Below are 15136 nucleotides of genomic sequence, written 5' to 3' on the forward strand. Positions count from 1 at the left end.
AGAAATATAGTGAGTAGCATTCTAGATGTAGGTACAGGAAGACCTGATTTCATCACTTCCCTTTTCTGAGCTTCAATTTCCTCACCTATAAATGGGAATAATAATGCCTGTACTACCTACCTGACAGGGCTGTTGTCAGGTTCAACCTAGATGATGCATGCATGTTAATAAAGTGCTTTGCAAACTTAACAGTGCTATAAATGTCAGTAGTTATTATTATTCACTAGGACACAGAGTTGTATGAGTTAGTGGCTGAGCCACAACTCAGAGCACAGAGTTCCTCTTTCCTACTGCTATTTCTACTACACCGTGGTTGGGGTGCTTCTGGTCTTGCAAACATACTTCCATATACTGAATCAATGTCACATATATTCATGAGCATCTTTCAAATATGTATAAATACTATTTTTACTAAGTTTTACTGAATTTCTAGTAGCTTTTTGTCATTTTTTTCTCAGTCAGTTGATAATGATACTGGAAATTCTATTATTAAAGATTCTGAAGTTGAAAAGGACTCCTTTTACTTCAGAAGATTGGGAAACAGATCTAATCTAATCCCGTTCTCTTACAAATCAGGAAACAAAGTCTAGGAAGTAAAGTGACTTGCCAAAAGTCACATGTATCTTTAACAGAGACATGTCTTTTACTGCATCAGATACAGAAAAGAAGATTGTATGGTATTCAATGTAAATAGATTCATGACATTTGTATGCTTACATATGTTTTGATACCATTCTTTTTTTAACTGAAAATTGCTTATATTACTAGGAACGCATGTCATGGTCCGATGCCTCAAACTACTGAAAGAATTTAAACGGAAGGTAGAAGATGATCACGATCAAGATGATGATGATGATGACGAGGTGATTTCCAAGGTGATCCAGCCCGTAGACATTGTCTATGAGAGAGACATGTTAACACAGACTTATGAACTAAGTAGGTAGCATTATCATATTATATGCTTCTAATACGTGCTTCTGAACTAGCTTAACTTTAAAGTGTTTTGTCCATGTAGAAGAAATTGGGATTCTTAGTCACAGGAAGGACCTTTAGGATAGCTGTAGCCTAAATACTTCTTCTTCTCTGCTGTTGGGAGCCTCACAAGGCTCTGTGGTCAAAGGAATGCTGCATAGCTGTAATTGGGCTTTTCCATGGTATCACTGGGGGGAGGTAGGTTTGGAAACTTTGTAATATTTCCTAAATATAAAAAAAGACAAATGAGAGAGAAAAGTGAACCTCATAAACAGCTATCTACCTGTGGCTTTTCCAGAGGGAGTAGCATTAAAGGGTCAGTGAGTATTAAAGAAAACTGATTTAATTTCTCTTACCAACATTGAGCTTCCTTGGGGAAGGTCAAGTTGGGAGAACATTGTTTTGTACTGGGAAAGTGCTTTATTTACTTGCTCAGCTATCCTAAATAGAATGAGAAAGCATTTAGGATGAACTCTTTTCCCCTTCACAGTTCACACACCACTCTAAAGTTGACCTTCTTATTTGTTGTTCAAGGATGAAATGAATAAACCTTAAAGCAATGTATTATGCATTGTCAGTTATGAGTTTAAACAGCCTTTTCTGGCATAGCTGTTGGTTAGTTCTATCCCCTTAGTTTATTTTATGTTTTTAAATTTTCCTTTTTTTTATTATGATCTCAACAAATAACAGCAAATATGGATATTTCCCTTTACCAAAAAAAAAATAAATAAATAAAAGAAACCCGAAAAAGACCCAGTAATCTCCACTGTGTACATTTTGGGGGTTTTGTGTATTTCAGGCTTAACATATAACAGTGTTGATAGTTCAAGCATTGCCTGGCTTGTCTAAACATTCTTCTTTCTCCCACTTATTTTTTGAAATTATTCATTGACACTCTTTTTTTATCTTTTCTTCCTTTTTAGTATCAGTATCACTATTCCTTCTCAACACCTACCCCAAAAAGAGTCCCTTCCCAATATAGTTTTGCAAAAAAAACAACCCACAGATCCACCCATTAGCCATATGTGAAAATGTACATCTCATTCTGAGCCCCTCTCTATCACTTGTCAGCATAAAGGTGAGAAATATTCTTCATTATCACAATCCCCTGATTTTACAGATAAGGAAATTGAGCTCCAAGAACTAAAGTGACTTGTCCAAGGTCATACACCTACTTAGTGACAAAGTGAGGACTAGCACCTGAGAGCAATGACTTTTTCGATATACTAAATGGTCTTTTTTCTTTGTATTTGTTCAATGATCCTGGGACATTCATTCTGAATTTTCTTACCAGACAAAAATGACATGAAGTTTCATGCAAAGAATTAAGTGCTTGACTATTAGACCTTTACCACAGACATCCAGCTCTGCTTCCCACTTTCCTTCAAGTTTAATCAATAATTCTATTTCTATTATATTGATTCAGCAGCATTGTGCTAGCCACTGAGATGATAGAAAAGTAATAGAAAATACTACCATTATCCTTGGAGCTCATGAATTATTGGAAAGTTGAATTGTATTCGTGAAATAATGAACAATAGTAGACAATCTAATGGAAGATTGCATAGTATAGACAATCATTACTGTGGGAATTAAGAGAAAGGAAATATCATTATGGGATGGAGTTAACCAGGCAGTCCATCAGGAAGGGATTGGGTCTTGATTGGCTCTATTATGGAAGTTCAAAGATGGGGAGGACATTTTTGACTGAAAAAAAAAATCATAAGCAGGAGTATGGAAGCAGGAATTCATATGACATGGGAATGGTTTAAAAAAAAATATTGTTGGGGGCAGCTAGGTGGCACAGTAGATAAAAGTACCGGCCCTGGATTCAGGAGGACCTGAGTTCAAATATGGTCTCAGACACTTGACACTTACTAGCTGTGTGACCTTGGGCAAGTCACTTAACCCTCATTGCCCCACCCACCCACCCAAAAAACTGTTCTTATTGGAGTAGAGAATCTTTGTGATGAATAATGAGGGATAAAAATGGTTCCATGGCAGTAGAAGCCTCACTAAACTTGGAGATAGAAGATGTGGATTTGGATCCTAGATTGTTTAAAGCAATCACAACCTGTAAAATGGGGGGAGTAATTCTTGAAGTACATAGTGGATGAGATGTTGGGAGTAAAGAGCTTTGCAAACTGGAGAACCATATAAATAGGAGCTGCTGTTATTGGATTGTATTGCAAGCACAGGGCCAAGTTGTTGGGAGTGGTTACATGTCAGCTTAGGGGATTTGGAATTGAATCATCTGAGGTCTTAATCAGCAAGCATTTATTAAGCACCAAGTAAGTACTTAGTAGTGTGGGATGGAGGGAGGGGTTAGGTGCTTAAACAAGGATGGGACATGATGAAGTTGCATTTTAGAAAGATTCAGCTGGTGGTATTTGTAAGATGGAATGAAGAAAAGAAATACTTAAAGTCAAGGAGACTAATTAGGTTATTGCAGTATAAAGCTATACAGTAATTAAGGCATTGATTAGAGTAGTAGAAATGGAGAAGGAACATGTCAAAGGAAGAACTGACAAAGCCAACAGAACTTGTTGCCTAGTAGAGAAGATTTTGACCTAAGGGTCTAGGAGAATAGTAATAAACACCATTGACCAAAGCAAACAGGTTAAGTAAGAAACAGAAGTTATGGAAGGAAGCCTTCATTAAGTTATTTGTTGAGTGTCTACTAGGAAGTGACCATTGTTCTGTAAGACAAGTCCTAAGTGAGTCTTTAGGTAACTCTTGAAGTTGGTTAGGTAATAGATGACTGGCTATTTCAGTGACTGAGATGGGAATGGAAGCCAGGTGCAGTCATTTTTTTCATTCATTCATTCATTCATTCAACTAAGATTTGCTGAGTACTGACTATGTGTAAAGCATGCCTATAGGGAGTTAAAGATACTGTGAGGTTTTGGAAGTGATGTGTGGAGTCCACTTGTTTGAAGTGTTTGGCTATAAGAGAAAAAGAAATAGAGGGGTAGCAGGGTCAAATGAAGATTTTTTTTTAACTAGTAAAAATAGGAACATGAAGAGGCTAAAAAGAGAGAAATTGAAAATGTTAAGGAGATTAGTGTGGAGGCAAGCCTGGATTTAGCTTTTAAAAGCAGGAATGAAGGGGGCTGTGAAATTGCATACTCATTCCATAATTACTACTTTGTTATGCATGAAAGCATCAATTTTCTTTGCTAATAATTAGATTTATATGAAGTGTATTAGTCTTACCCAGTTTGAGACAGTAAAGAGATAGGAGCCACAGTGTGCATTTTTATATTGTCTATTTTAATATTAGGATGGAGGGATTTTAGCTTAATTTCTGGGAAGGGGAGAAAAATACAACCTCTCAGGTTTTGGTATGAAAAATATTAATCCCAAATTTAATCAGTCCTGGGTTTGAACCTTGACCCTGCCACTTATGACCTCTGTGACCTTGGACAGATTATGAATCTCTATGGACCTCAGTTTCTTTATCTGTAAAATGAGAGGGCTGGACTAGATTTCTAATACTCATTCCCCCAAAAATCTATGATCCTAATTCACCTCAGGCATCTTTTGATAGGAAAAGACATCCATAATAATAGCTAAAGTCCTTACCTTCTCTACAGCCCCTGAACACCCAGGGGAAAACGTTCTGGACACTAAAGATGCTGGCACCATCAAATGGTTTAACCTCAGAAACAAATAGGGTTTTATTACTAGAAATGCCATTAAAGAAGCTGCATTCCCATCCACCTTACTCCTGTACTCTAAAGAATAGTTGGGCCTACATCTGCACTGCAGCTGAAATCTCCTTTATGTCTTGTCTTCCAGTATTGAGTGTGAGCTCCTTGAGAGCAGAGACTGTTGTACTTTTCAGGCTTTATCCCTGAAGCTTAGCACAGTACTTTGCACTTAGTAAGCAATTAATAAATGCTTTTTCATGCATTTGTTCATTCATTATACAATGCTTGAAGGTTTGTCAGCCACTTTACATATCTCATTTGAGCTTTACAATAACTCTTTGAGAAAGGTACTGATAATACTGTCCCCATTTTACAGATGAGGAAACTGAGGCTTAGAGAGGTTAAGCAATTTGCCCAGAGTCACATAGCTAGTATCTGAGGGCAGGATTCAAACTCAGGTCTTCTTGACTCTAAATCTACAGGTTATCAATAGTCACGTTTATAAAGCACTTTGAGGTTTGCAAAATGCTTTTCATTTGACTTGATCCTCATCATAATCCTATGAGGGAAACATTGTTGTTACCCTCGTTTTACAGAAGCTGAAGGTGCATATGTTCTATAATTATAAAACTTTATATACATTAACTCTTTTGAACTTCAGTACAAATCTGTGAGGTAGTTACTACAAGTATTACCTTAGTTGACAGTAAGGATTGTTTCATTCTTTGTATTTGTATCACCATTGCCTAACATAGAGAAGGTACTTAATAAATGCTTGTTGATTGATCCCCTTTTACATCTTTTCAAATTTTTTTTAAATTTAGTATTTTATTTTCCCCCAATTACATGTAAAAACAATTTTTAATATTCATTTTTTAAACTTTTGAGTTCCAAATTATCTCCCTCCCTCTCTCCTCCCACGTTAAGAAGTCAGTAATTCAATATAGGTTATATATGTGTAGTCATGCAAAACATTTTCATATTAGTCATGTTGTAAAAGAAAACATATACTAAAAAAAACCCAAGAAGAATAAAGAAAGTAAAAAATATATATATATGCTTCAAAACTGTATTCAGACACCATCAGTTCTTTCTCCGGGGGTGGATAGCATTTTTCATCACAAGTCCTTCAGAGTTCTCTTGGATCGTTGTATTACTGAGAATAACCAAGTCATTCACAGTTAATTTACAGTATTGCTGTTACTTTGTTACACTATACAATTCACTTTGTATCAGCTCATGTAAGTCTTTCCAGGTTTTTCTGTGAGCATTCTGCTCATCATTTCTTATAGCACAATAGTATTCCATCATAATCACATACCACAATTTGTTCAGCCACTCCCCATTTGATAGGCATCCCCTCAATCCCCAATTCTTTGCTACCAGAAAAGAGCTGCTATAAATATTTTTGTCCATATAGGTCCTTTTCCTTTTTTTTTTTTTTAAATCTTGTTTTGGATACAAACCTAGCAGTGGTATTGCTAGGTCAAAGAATATGCATGGTTTTATAGCCCTTTGGGCATACTTCCAAATTGCTCTACAGAGTGGTTGAATCAGTTCACAACTCCACCAACAGTGCATTAATGTCTCATTTTCCTACATCCCATCCAGTATTTGTCATTTTCCTCTTCTGCCCTACCCTTTTAAATCTTAAGAAACCAAGGCTCAGGGAGGTTAAACTGCTTCCAATGAAGTCACCAAACATTCATTAGGTGCTGATTATGTGCCAGGTATTATGCTAAACACAGAGAAGACAAGAAAGGCAAAAACAGGCCCTGCCCTCAAGACGTGATCATTCTAAAATTGCAGAGCTAGAAAGCAAATTCAGGTCTCATGGCACTATGTTCCCTGCCCTCTCCATTGCAGCTCAGTGATTATGCCTTTCTCAGGAAGTAGCAAACATCCTCTCCCTTCCAGCCTTCATACTTGATCTGCAGGAGAAGTCCTGCTAAGAGAGCACCAGGAAGAAATCATATGGTTTTCACTTGGACTAAATGGACTCTGAGATTCCTTCCAATCTGAAATTCTATGAAGTCTCTGAGGAAATCTTAATGAATACAGGGCAATGTATCTGGACAATCAGCATTTGATTTCTTAGTATTGGGTACAGTACTTTAACTTAAAAGAGATGGCAGCATCTCACAGATTTGATTGCATTAGGGGATTCTACTGCCTTGAAAAATCTGTACTGTTTTCCAGAAGAAAAATAACCTTACCCCTTGGTGACTTCTGCAGGTCAACACATATTGTTTTTGTAGTGTTCATTTATCTTTATTTCCCCCATCATTTAGCACAATGCCCTAGACTTAATAGGCCCTAAGTAAAGTTTTGTCCAATGAATGAATATTATCTTCTTGTTCCAAACAGTTGAAAGCAGAGGCACCAAGGGAATTTCCCAGGCTGAGGTGCGGATGGCTATGAATGTGGGGAAATTGGAAGCAAGGATGCTATGTCGTCTGCTGGAGAGATACAAAGTGGTCAAGGTAACATGGTGACATCACCTCGTATTGAGTGATTTGGTTTGCCTCTAGATAGTATATAAATATAGAGATGAAACACACACACACACATAATTGAGCCAGAAAACTAGTTAGGACCATGTTGTTGGAAGTGGGAAGAGCCCTAGACTTGTCTTCAGAAAATCTTAAAGTTAGAGTCCTGGTTCTGATAATTTCTAGGTATGTAGCCACAGGCAGATTACTTAATCTCTAAAATGAGCCTGTTTTTCTCATCTCTCATATGGGGCTTTACACTTGCCCTACCTATCTCACAAGGTTATTGTGCAGAAAGCCCTCTGACAAATTTAAAGTGCTATATAAATGTAGGTTGCCATTACTGAGCATGATTAAGCCAGTTCTGTTATTTAGAGGCTAGTGGCCAATTTGTGGATTGTTCAGATACTTTGTCTTTTTACCCTCTGGTTGTCAGCCTTTTGGTCAATTTACTGCCTGTCAAACAACCCACTGATGTATGGAATAGAAAGAGATGAAACCCAAATCCATTCTTTCTGCTGGATGTTCCTGGAAAACAGTCGGGTTAGGGAAAAGGCTGAAATTTTTGGATAAAGCCAGGATTTGCCATTCTTTGGGGTTCAGTTACTTGAGCTGTCCATGCCTTTCATCACTGGGGATAACCAAGAATCAACTGGCTTGTTTTCAGATTGCTGAATGATTGTTGTTTTGCATTTCTCATCCCTAACGTGGGGAAATTGGCGCAATTTGTTAAATGGTGCCAACATATCATAAAATTTAGAGCTGGAAAGAAAGTTTAGAGCATCTAGTCCATCTCCCACATTTTACTGAAGAGAAAATCCAATTCCAGAGAGGGCAAGTAACCTGTCCGAGGTCAGACATATAGAATTTGAAACCAAGTCTTCTTACTCCAAACATCGTGATTTTTCATCTCCCATTGGGGGAAAATAATACTTTGGAATTACCACCCTTTAGTCACTAACCATGGTTTGACTCACTGAAAAAACGCCACCTCTATATCCTCAGTTACCCAGTATGATTAACCTAATCTGATCTCTTCAGGGTTTCATGGAAGATGAAGGTCGACAACGGACAACAAAGTATATTTCCCATGTTTTTGCAGAAGAAAGTGATTTAAGCCGCCAATATGAGAGAGAAAAGGCACGAAGTGAGCACCTCACCATGGTTAACTTGGCTCCAGTGCCTGAAGAATCTGTTGTACCTGAAGGAGAAGATACCTTCCACACTGAATCTGACAGTGAGGAAGAGAACACCGGCAGCACCAAAAGAAGAGAAAGAACATCCCAGGGTGAAATGGGATCAGGGTCAAAATTCAGTCCCAAGCATTCAACCCCAACAAAGGGTAAGCACAAGTTCCTACAAAGGGTAAATAGTCAGGGTGTCTTTAGGAAATGTTGCCCATAAACTCCCTTATTTAGAAAGGAGGGACCTACCCATCATTCCCTCTTTGCTTTGTGTTGTTGGTTTTAGAGATCTTATTTAAAATTCGGTCCTAAACTGGAAGTCCAATAGCTTCCTCGCCATCACTATATTTAGAGGAAGAAACATTGGACCTGGCATCCAAAGCCGTATAAACTTGTGGAATGGTAGATGTGCAAGAGACCTGAGGGACCCTAGAGTGTATATGACGTGATATCACGTGTGGCTGGGGGACCCATGGTACAGGAGCAGAAGTGCCTTGCCCAGAGTTAAATGACCAGGAAATTGGAGGGCCTGTCGTAGAACCTCATTCCTCTCACTTAAAGTCTAGTGTTCTTCTACTCTAACACACTGATTCCTAGCTTGGAATCTTTACTCTAACAACAGTAACTAACATTTATATAGTGCTTACTATGTTCCAGGCACTGTGCTAAATGCTTTATAATTGTTACCTCATTAGATCCTCACACAATCCTGGGAGGTAGGGTATTATTCCCATTTTACATATGAGAAAACTAAGGCAAATAAAGGTTAAGTGACTTGCCCAGGATACCAAAGCTACTTAGTATCTGAGGCTGGATTTGAACACTGCTCTTCCTGACTCAAGGGCTGGTGCTCCATCAACTGAGCCTCGTCACTGCCCCATTCTATGAGCAGAATAGCAAATACATTTTCTGCATGCATGGTATTTATCCTCTTTTTATGGCACTATAATTTTCTATTGCGCCAACGCACCATATTTTATTCAGCCATCCTCCAATAGTCAGGCACATAGGCTACTTCCAATACTTGGCTATTAAAAATAGAACAGCTGCAAGTATCTTTATAAATTTAAGTTTTTTCCTTTCTATATTTGTAAGTTAGATTCCTAGCAGTTGGAAGCTTAGCTTCTCTGAACCTCAGTTTCATCATGTACAAAATGGGGATAATAGCATTTGCACTAACTGTCTCACAAAGCTGTTGTGAAAGTCAGATGGTAATAGGGGAAAGCCTTTTGGTAACTAAAGCCTTCAATCAATTTCAGCCGCCCTGACTGAGAGGCAGCGAGGCAGAGGGAACTGAGGCCCACTCTTGGAGTCAGGGTGGCCTAAATTTACATCCTGACTCCGGCACACACAGCACGACTGCTGACAGGTCACTTCCCCTCTCAGTGCCCCACACAGTACAAGAGAGCTGCCAGCCTGCATTGTGGAGGGGCCTTCCACACCTACAAGCACAAACCTGGACTCAGAACAAAGGTTATGACCACCGTGATCACCGCTGCATAATAGATTCTCAGCCTCATTGCCATCATCATCACTACAGCAGCGTCACAACAGGGCATCCTGTCCATCCAAGCCTTTGCTTGGAAGGCCCTTTAGCCTTCCTTGGCCTTTCAGCCCAGGTGTTCTGCTGCTAGGATTTAGCCTAAAAATGTCATAGGAAGGAAAAATGGAACTCAACTGTACAAAAATGTTCAGAACTGCTCAGTTTTATTAGAGGTTCAGCACCTGTTATGTGTCAGGCACTGTGCTGAGCACTGGGAATGTAAAGAAAAGCAGAAACAGCGCCTGCCCTCAAGGAACTCACACTCTAATGGGAAAGGAAACAGGCCGACAACTATGTGCAAACAAGATATAGAGAGGACAAAATGGAGGTAATCTCAGGGGAGATACACTTCTATTGAGAGGGAACAGGACAGACTTCTTGAAGAAGGTGGGGTTTTATTTGAGACTTGAAGGAAGCCCAGGAATCCAGGACGTGGAAATGAGGAGGGAGAGGACAATCCATGAAATAAATATAAAAAATAAGGAACAAAATCTTACATAAAACCCTCAACATTAAACAAAGTAGAACCAGGCCAAAAAAAAAGAATGCCTTTGTTCTCTGTTCCCTTCCAGGTGCATCTGCAGTTCTGACACCCTTGGCCTTGCCTTCCGTTTCTTTACCTTCATGTCTCTGTCTCTCATGCTCTCACTCCATATCACCTTATATTTGTCTTTCTCTATTTTCTGCATGCCTGGTGTTTATCCCTTTTTTTATAGCGCTATAATTTTCTATTGTACCAACACCACATTTTATTCAACCATCCTCCAATTGCTGGACACACAGGATGCTTCCAATACTTAGCTATTAAAAATAGGATGGTCATGAATGTTTTTGTACATTCAGTTCCCTTTTTTTCTTTCTTTCTATATTTTTAACCTAAAATCCTATGTAATGGAATGCCTGGGCTGAAGGACATTATAAGTCCTGTGACTCTTATTTTATGTTGCCTTATTGCTGTCTGAAATATTTGTTTCTGGTCTTTATATAGTTTTAAAATAGTATAAGGGAATGGGGATTCTACAATCTCCATTCAGATACTCAGTCATGAGGTTTTCTAGGTTTTACCCAAATCCGTCTTCCTGCATTTGGCAGTCAGCCACCCATAGGGTCTTTTTTTTTGAGATATTTTATTTTTTCCGTTACATGTAAAGATAGTTCTCAACTTTTGTTTATACATGCTTTACAATTTCAGATTTTTCTCCCTCCCTCCCTCCCCTCCCTCCCCCCTCCCCTAGACAGCAGGTAATCTGCCCATAGGGTCTTTAAGAAGTGAGAGCTAACGCTGCTAATGCACTTTGAAATTAGTCAAACAAGCAAAAAAAAAAAGAAAGGTCTATGCTCACCACTAGTCCCCTGAGTTAGTCTTGGCCTCCGCTGGTTTTCTTGTTAAAGTGATTGTCGGGGGCAATTAGGTGGCACAGTAGATAAAGCACTAGCCCTGGATTCTGGAGGACCTGAGTTCAAATCCAGCCTCAGACACTTGACACTTACTAGCTGTGTGACCCTGGGCAAATCACTTAACCCCCATTGCCCCACCAAAAAAAAAATTTTTTTTTAAGTGATTGTCACTATCTTTCCCCCAACCCCTCCTCTCTTCCCAACTTCCTTGTTATTGTTGAGGATGCTGCCATCCTCCCAGTCACCCAGGCTCAGGACACTAGGTGTTGCCCTTAATTTCTCACTCTCTTGCTCTGCCATGGCCTTCCAGCTCTTTCAGTTGTACCTTCATAACATCTCTCACACACACACTTCGCCCCCCTTTTCTCCTCTGACACTTCTACCATCCTGGGGTAGGTGCTCAGCCTTTCATCACTGGACTATTGCAGCAGCCTTCAGGTTGGTCGTCCATCTTCCATTCGGCTGTCAGACGAGTCTTCCTAAAGCACAGCTCGAATTGTGTTCACCCTCTCCACCCTGTATCATCTCCTGGATCAAATATCAATATCTGTTCAGCATTCAAAGACCTTCGTAACCTGGCTCCTTCCTACCTTTCCAGATTCTTTATACCTTAGCACCCCACTCCCTGTGTACTCTTTGGTCCAGCAGCCTTGGTCTCCTTGCTGTTCCTCACATAAGACTCTTCATCTCCCAGCCCCAGGTGTTTTCACTCGCTGTCCCCATGCTTGGAATGTTCTCATGCTTCACCTCTGCCTCCTGGCTTCCCTGGCCTCCTTCAAGTGCCTGCCAAAATCCTGCCATGTACAGGAAGTCTTTCCCAGCCCCTCCTAATTCTACTGCCTTCCCTCTGTTGATTATCTCCCTTTTATTCTGTATATAACTATTTTGTCCATAGTTGCATACATGTTGTCTCCACCAGTAGACTGAACTCCTTGAGGACAGGGACTGTCTTTTGTTTTTCTTTGTACTCCTGTGCTTAGCACCTGGCATATCGTAGGCATTTGTGCTTACTTACTGACTTATATGACCACTCTTGATCGTTTTCTTGTAGCTGGATGGAGGTTCCTAAACCAACATTCAACAAAGAAGAAATCATTTTCCCTAGGAACCACTGATGAGATCGATGAAAGTTCAGGGGTCTTTGTTGACAGTATTTTAGAGACCTCCAAAGGCTCTGAGGCCAACATCTCATTTGGTACCCACTCCACAGATGAAGATGGTGATGTGGCTGTGATCGAAGAGGTTAAACTTGAAAACCCAAAGGTGAGTTTTGGCTGTTGGCCTCTGGTTTATTTGGCCTTTGATATACTTAACACATAGTCTTTCACAAATGAGACTTCTTTAGTTTTGTACCATTTTTTCAGAGGGCCTGTGTCATGATGCTTTTATTCATATGGGAAAAGTGATGGAGGAGGTACAAGATGTTACTCTTTTCACCCATCTATATTTATATCTATCCCTTGCTACTCTTTGCCCATTTGTAGTTGATTTCATCTGCTTGGATGAAGATATAAAATTCTAAACATTGAATAGCATCTTATACCTGGATATTCTTACCTTTTCCTAGAGATTCTGTCACCCCCTCACATGTGCACTCCTTTTGTGTCCAGTTTGAAATCTCCACAAGGGCAGAGACTAAATCTTATTTCCTCTTTGTTGCTTAACAAATATTTGTTGCAATGGATTGTTGGTTTGCCTGTGGGGACAGACTCTCCCATCACCTGTGGAGTTTATCAGCTCTATCCTCATAAGAAATTTTTTCACAAGTTAGAGCAGAATTATCTGCTTACATAAATCTGATACATATAGAGTTGAAAGTTTCTCTGAGGCCTCTCATTTTCGTGGTAGGGTAACTGAGGTATAGAGATTCAGTGACTTGCCCCTCTGTGGTCATACAGGTATGATTTGAACCCAGATCTTCCTGATGCCAAGACCTGTGCTCTGTCCACCATATCACATCACATCTCCTCTGCTGCATGTAGGACACTTCTGAGTCCTACAAAAAATACAGAATACAGATGAAACAGTTGTATCTTTATGGAGAAGGCAATTGAGGGTTAAGAAAACACTTCTCTCTAGTGCACAATATTATATGATAAGTGCATTAGAGACTTACAAAACAGTGCTATGTAAGATCCCAAGGTAAATATTATCACTGCTTAGAAGAATCAGGGAAATCTTCATGGAAGGGGGAATTTGATTTGGTCTTTAGAGGATAATTAAAAATTTAACACATGAAGAGAGGCTTGAAGGGGATATCAGGCATAGGAAATAGTGATTGAAGCCATGAATGGGGTGTGAGAACTCAGGGAATATTGGAGTAACAGAGAGTAGTCCCTTTGGGCTGCAGCACAGAGGACCTAAGGAGAGTAATAATGAGCTAGGACTGAAAAGGTGAAGTCGTGCCAAATTGTGGAGACTTCTGAATTGGGGGCTTGGGGGGGCTTTGTAGGTAATGAGGTATCCAAGGGTTTTTCCTATAAAGGAATAACATAACCAGATCTGTGTGTTTTAAGAAAGATCATTCCATAGAAAACTACCATCATTCAGTCAGCAATGAGTCAACCAGCATTTATTAAGTGCCTTCTCTGTGCCAGACACTGCTCAGTGCTAGCAGTACCAAAAAGGCAGAGACCCATCCTGTCACCAGGGAGCTCACTTTGTCATTTAATTAGTGTTTTCCTGATATTTGTGCTCTAAAATAAGACAAGGAACTGTGTTTGGTATATAGCTTGTACATTTGATAACTTCATTATTCCGTGTTGTTTTTGTTTTTGTTTTTGTTTTTTTGCAAGGCAATGAGGGTTAAGTGACTTGCCCAGGGTCACATAGCTACTAAGTGTCAAGTGTCTGGGGCCGAATTTGAACTCAGGTCTTCCTGAATCCAGGACCAGTGCTTTATCCACTGTACCATCTAGCTGCCCCAACTTCATCATTCTTTGAAACTCCTGCTTCAGAGTGCTAAAGAACTGGGAATCACCCACATTTGCAGAACAATGTGTAACTAATAATAATAATAATTAATAACTAAGCTAAGTTGAAACCTGATCACCTAATGCAGACATGTCTGCCTTTCTGCAGGCCCTGAAACAGGCCTTTTGACCTATTCCTGTTTAAAGTGGAAAAGGGCCCAAGTGAGGATAGAGATTGGAAATTTTGTAAGCTGCACTGTTTTGTTTTGGGCCAAGCCTGTTTGTTTTGAAACAGTGCGGTACAATCTGTGAGTGATTGAAAGGCACAGGCACACTGCCAATACAAGGGAGGCTAGAATCCAGCAAGTTACCCATTATGGGCTAGGCCCTGGGACAGCTACAAAGACAAAATAAAAATTTTCCTGCAAGAAACTAAATTCTATTTGAGAGATATGCTATGGACAGTCATTGTGGCAGCATGATACAGAGGGGAAAGAATGTATGGAGTTTAGAGTCAAAGGACCTGGGTTCAAATCTCATGGGACTCTACCTCTTACTAATTGACCTTAGGAAAGTCACTTAATATTTCTAACCTCAGTTTCCTTAACTGTTAAGAGAAAGGGTTAGATTAGACCTCTGAGCTCCTTTGCAACTTTACATTTTTAAAACTTAGAGTGAAAGTATAAGGAGACAAACAGGAAGAACGTAGAGGAAGGAGCAGCTAGACAAACCAATCAGTCAGACCTTTATGAAGAACCTATTATGTATCAGGCAGAGGCAGCATGGTATAGTGAATAGAGAACTGGCCTCAGACTGAGGAAAACCTGGGTTAAGGTCCCACCTTTGACAAATACTGGTTGGGTGACCCTGAGAAAGTCACCTAACCTCTAAATGCTCTTTGTCAGCTCTCTTGATGCTGTAATTTGTAGAGAAAACGCTCCTCTGCATTCTTAGAGGAAGTTCCTTACCAGTTACTCTCTAT

The 15136-nt window shown here is 39.6% G+C and overlaps 1 protein-coding gene across 1 annotated transcript in view; it reads left to right on the forward strand.

The window, feature by feature from the left end:
• GTF3C1 (general transcription factor IIIC subunit 1) overlaps positions 1-15136 on the forward strand; it is a 125207-nt gene that overhangs the window by 51627 nt on the left and 58444 nt on the right. Inside the window, exons 7-10 of the mRNA XM_043976649.1 lie at positions 769-936; positions 6993-7108; positions 8159-8459; positions 12294-12505. Coding sequence (XP_043832584.1) covers positions 769-936; positions 6993-7108; positions 8159-8459; positions 12294-12505 — 797 coding nt within the window. The remainder of the gene's footprint in view (positions 1-768; positions 937-6992; positions 7109-8158; positions 8460-12293; positions 12506-15136) is intronic.

This window comes from Dromiciops gliroides, chromosome 1 (genome assembly GCF_019393635.1).
Source record: "Dromiciops gliroides isolate mDroGli1 chromosome 1, mDroGli1.pri, whole genome shotgun sequence".
NCBI classification, from domain to species: Eukaryota; Metazoa; Chordata; class Mammalia; order Microbiotheria; family Microbiotheriidae; genus Dromiciops; species Dromiciops gliroides.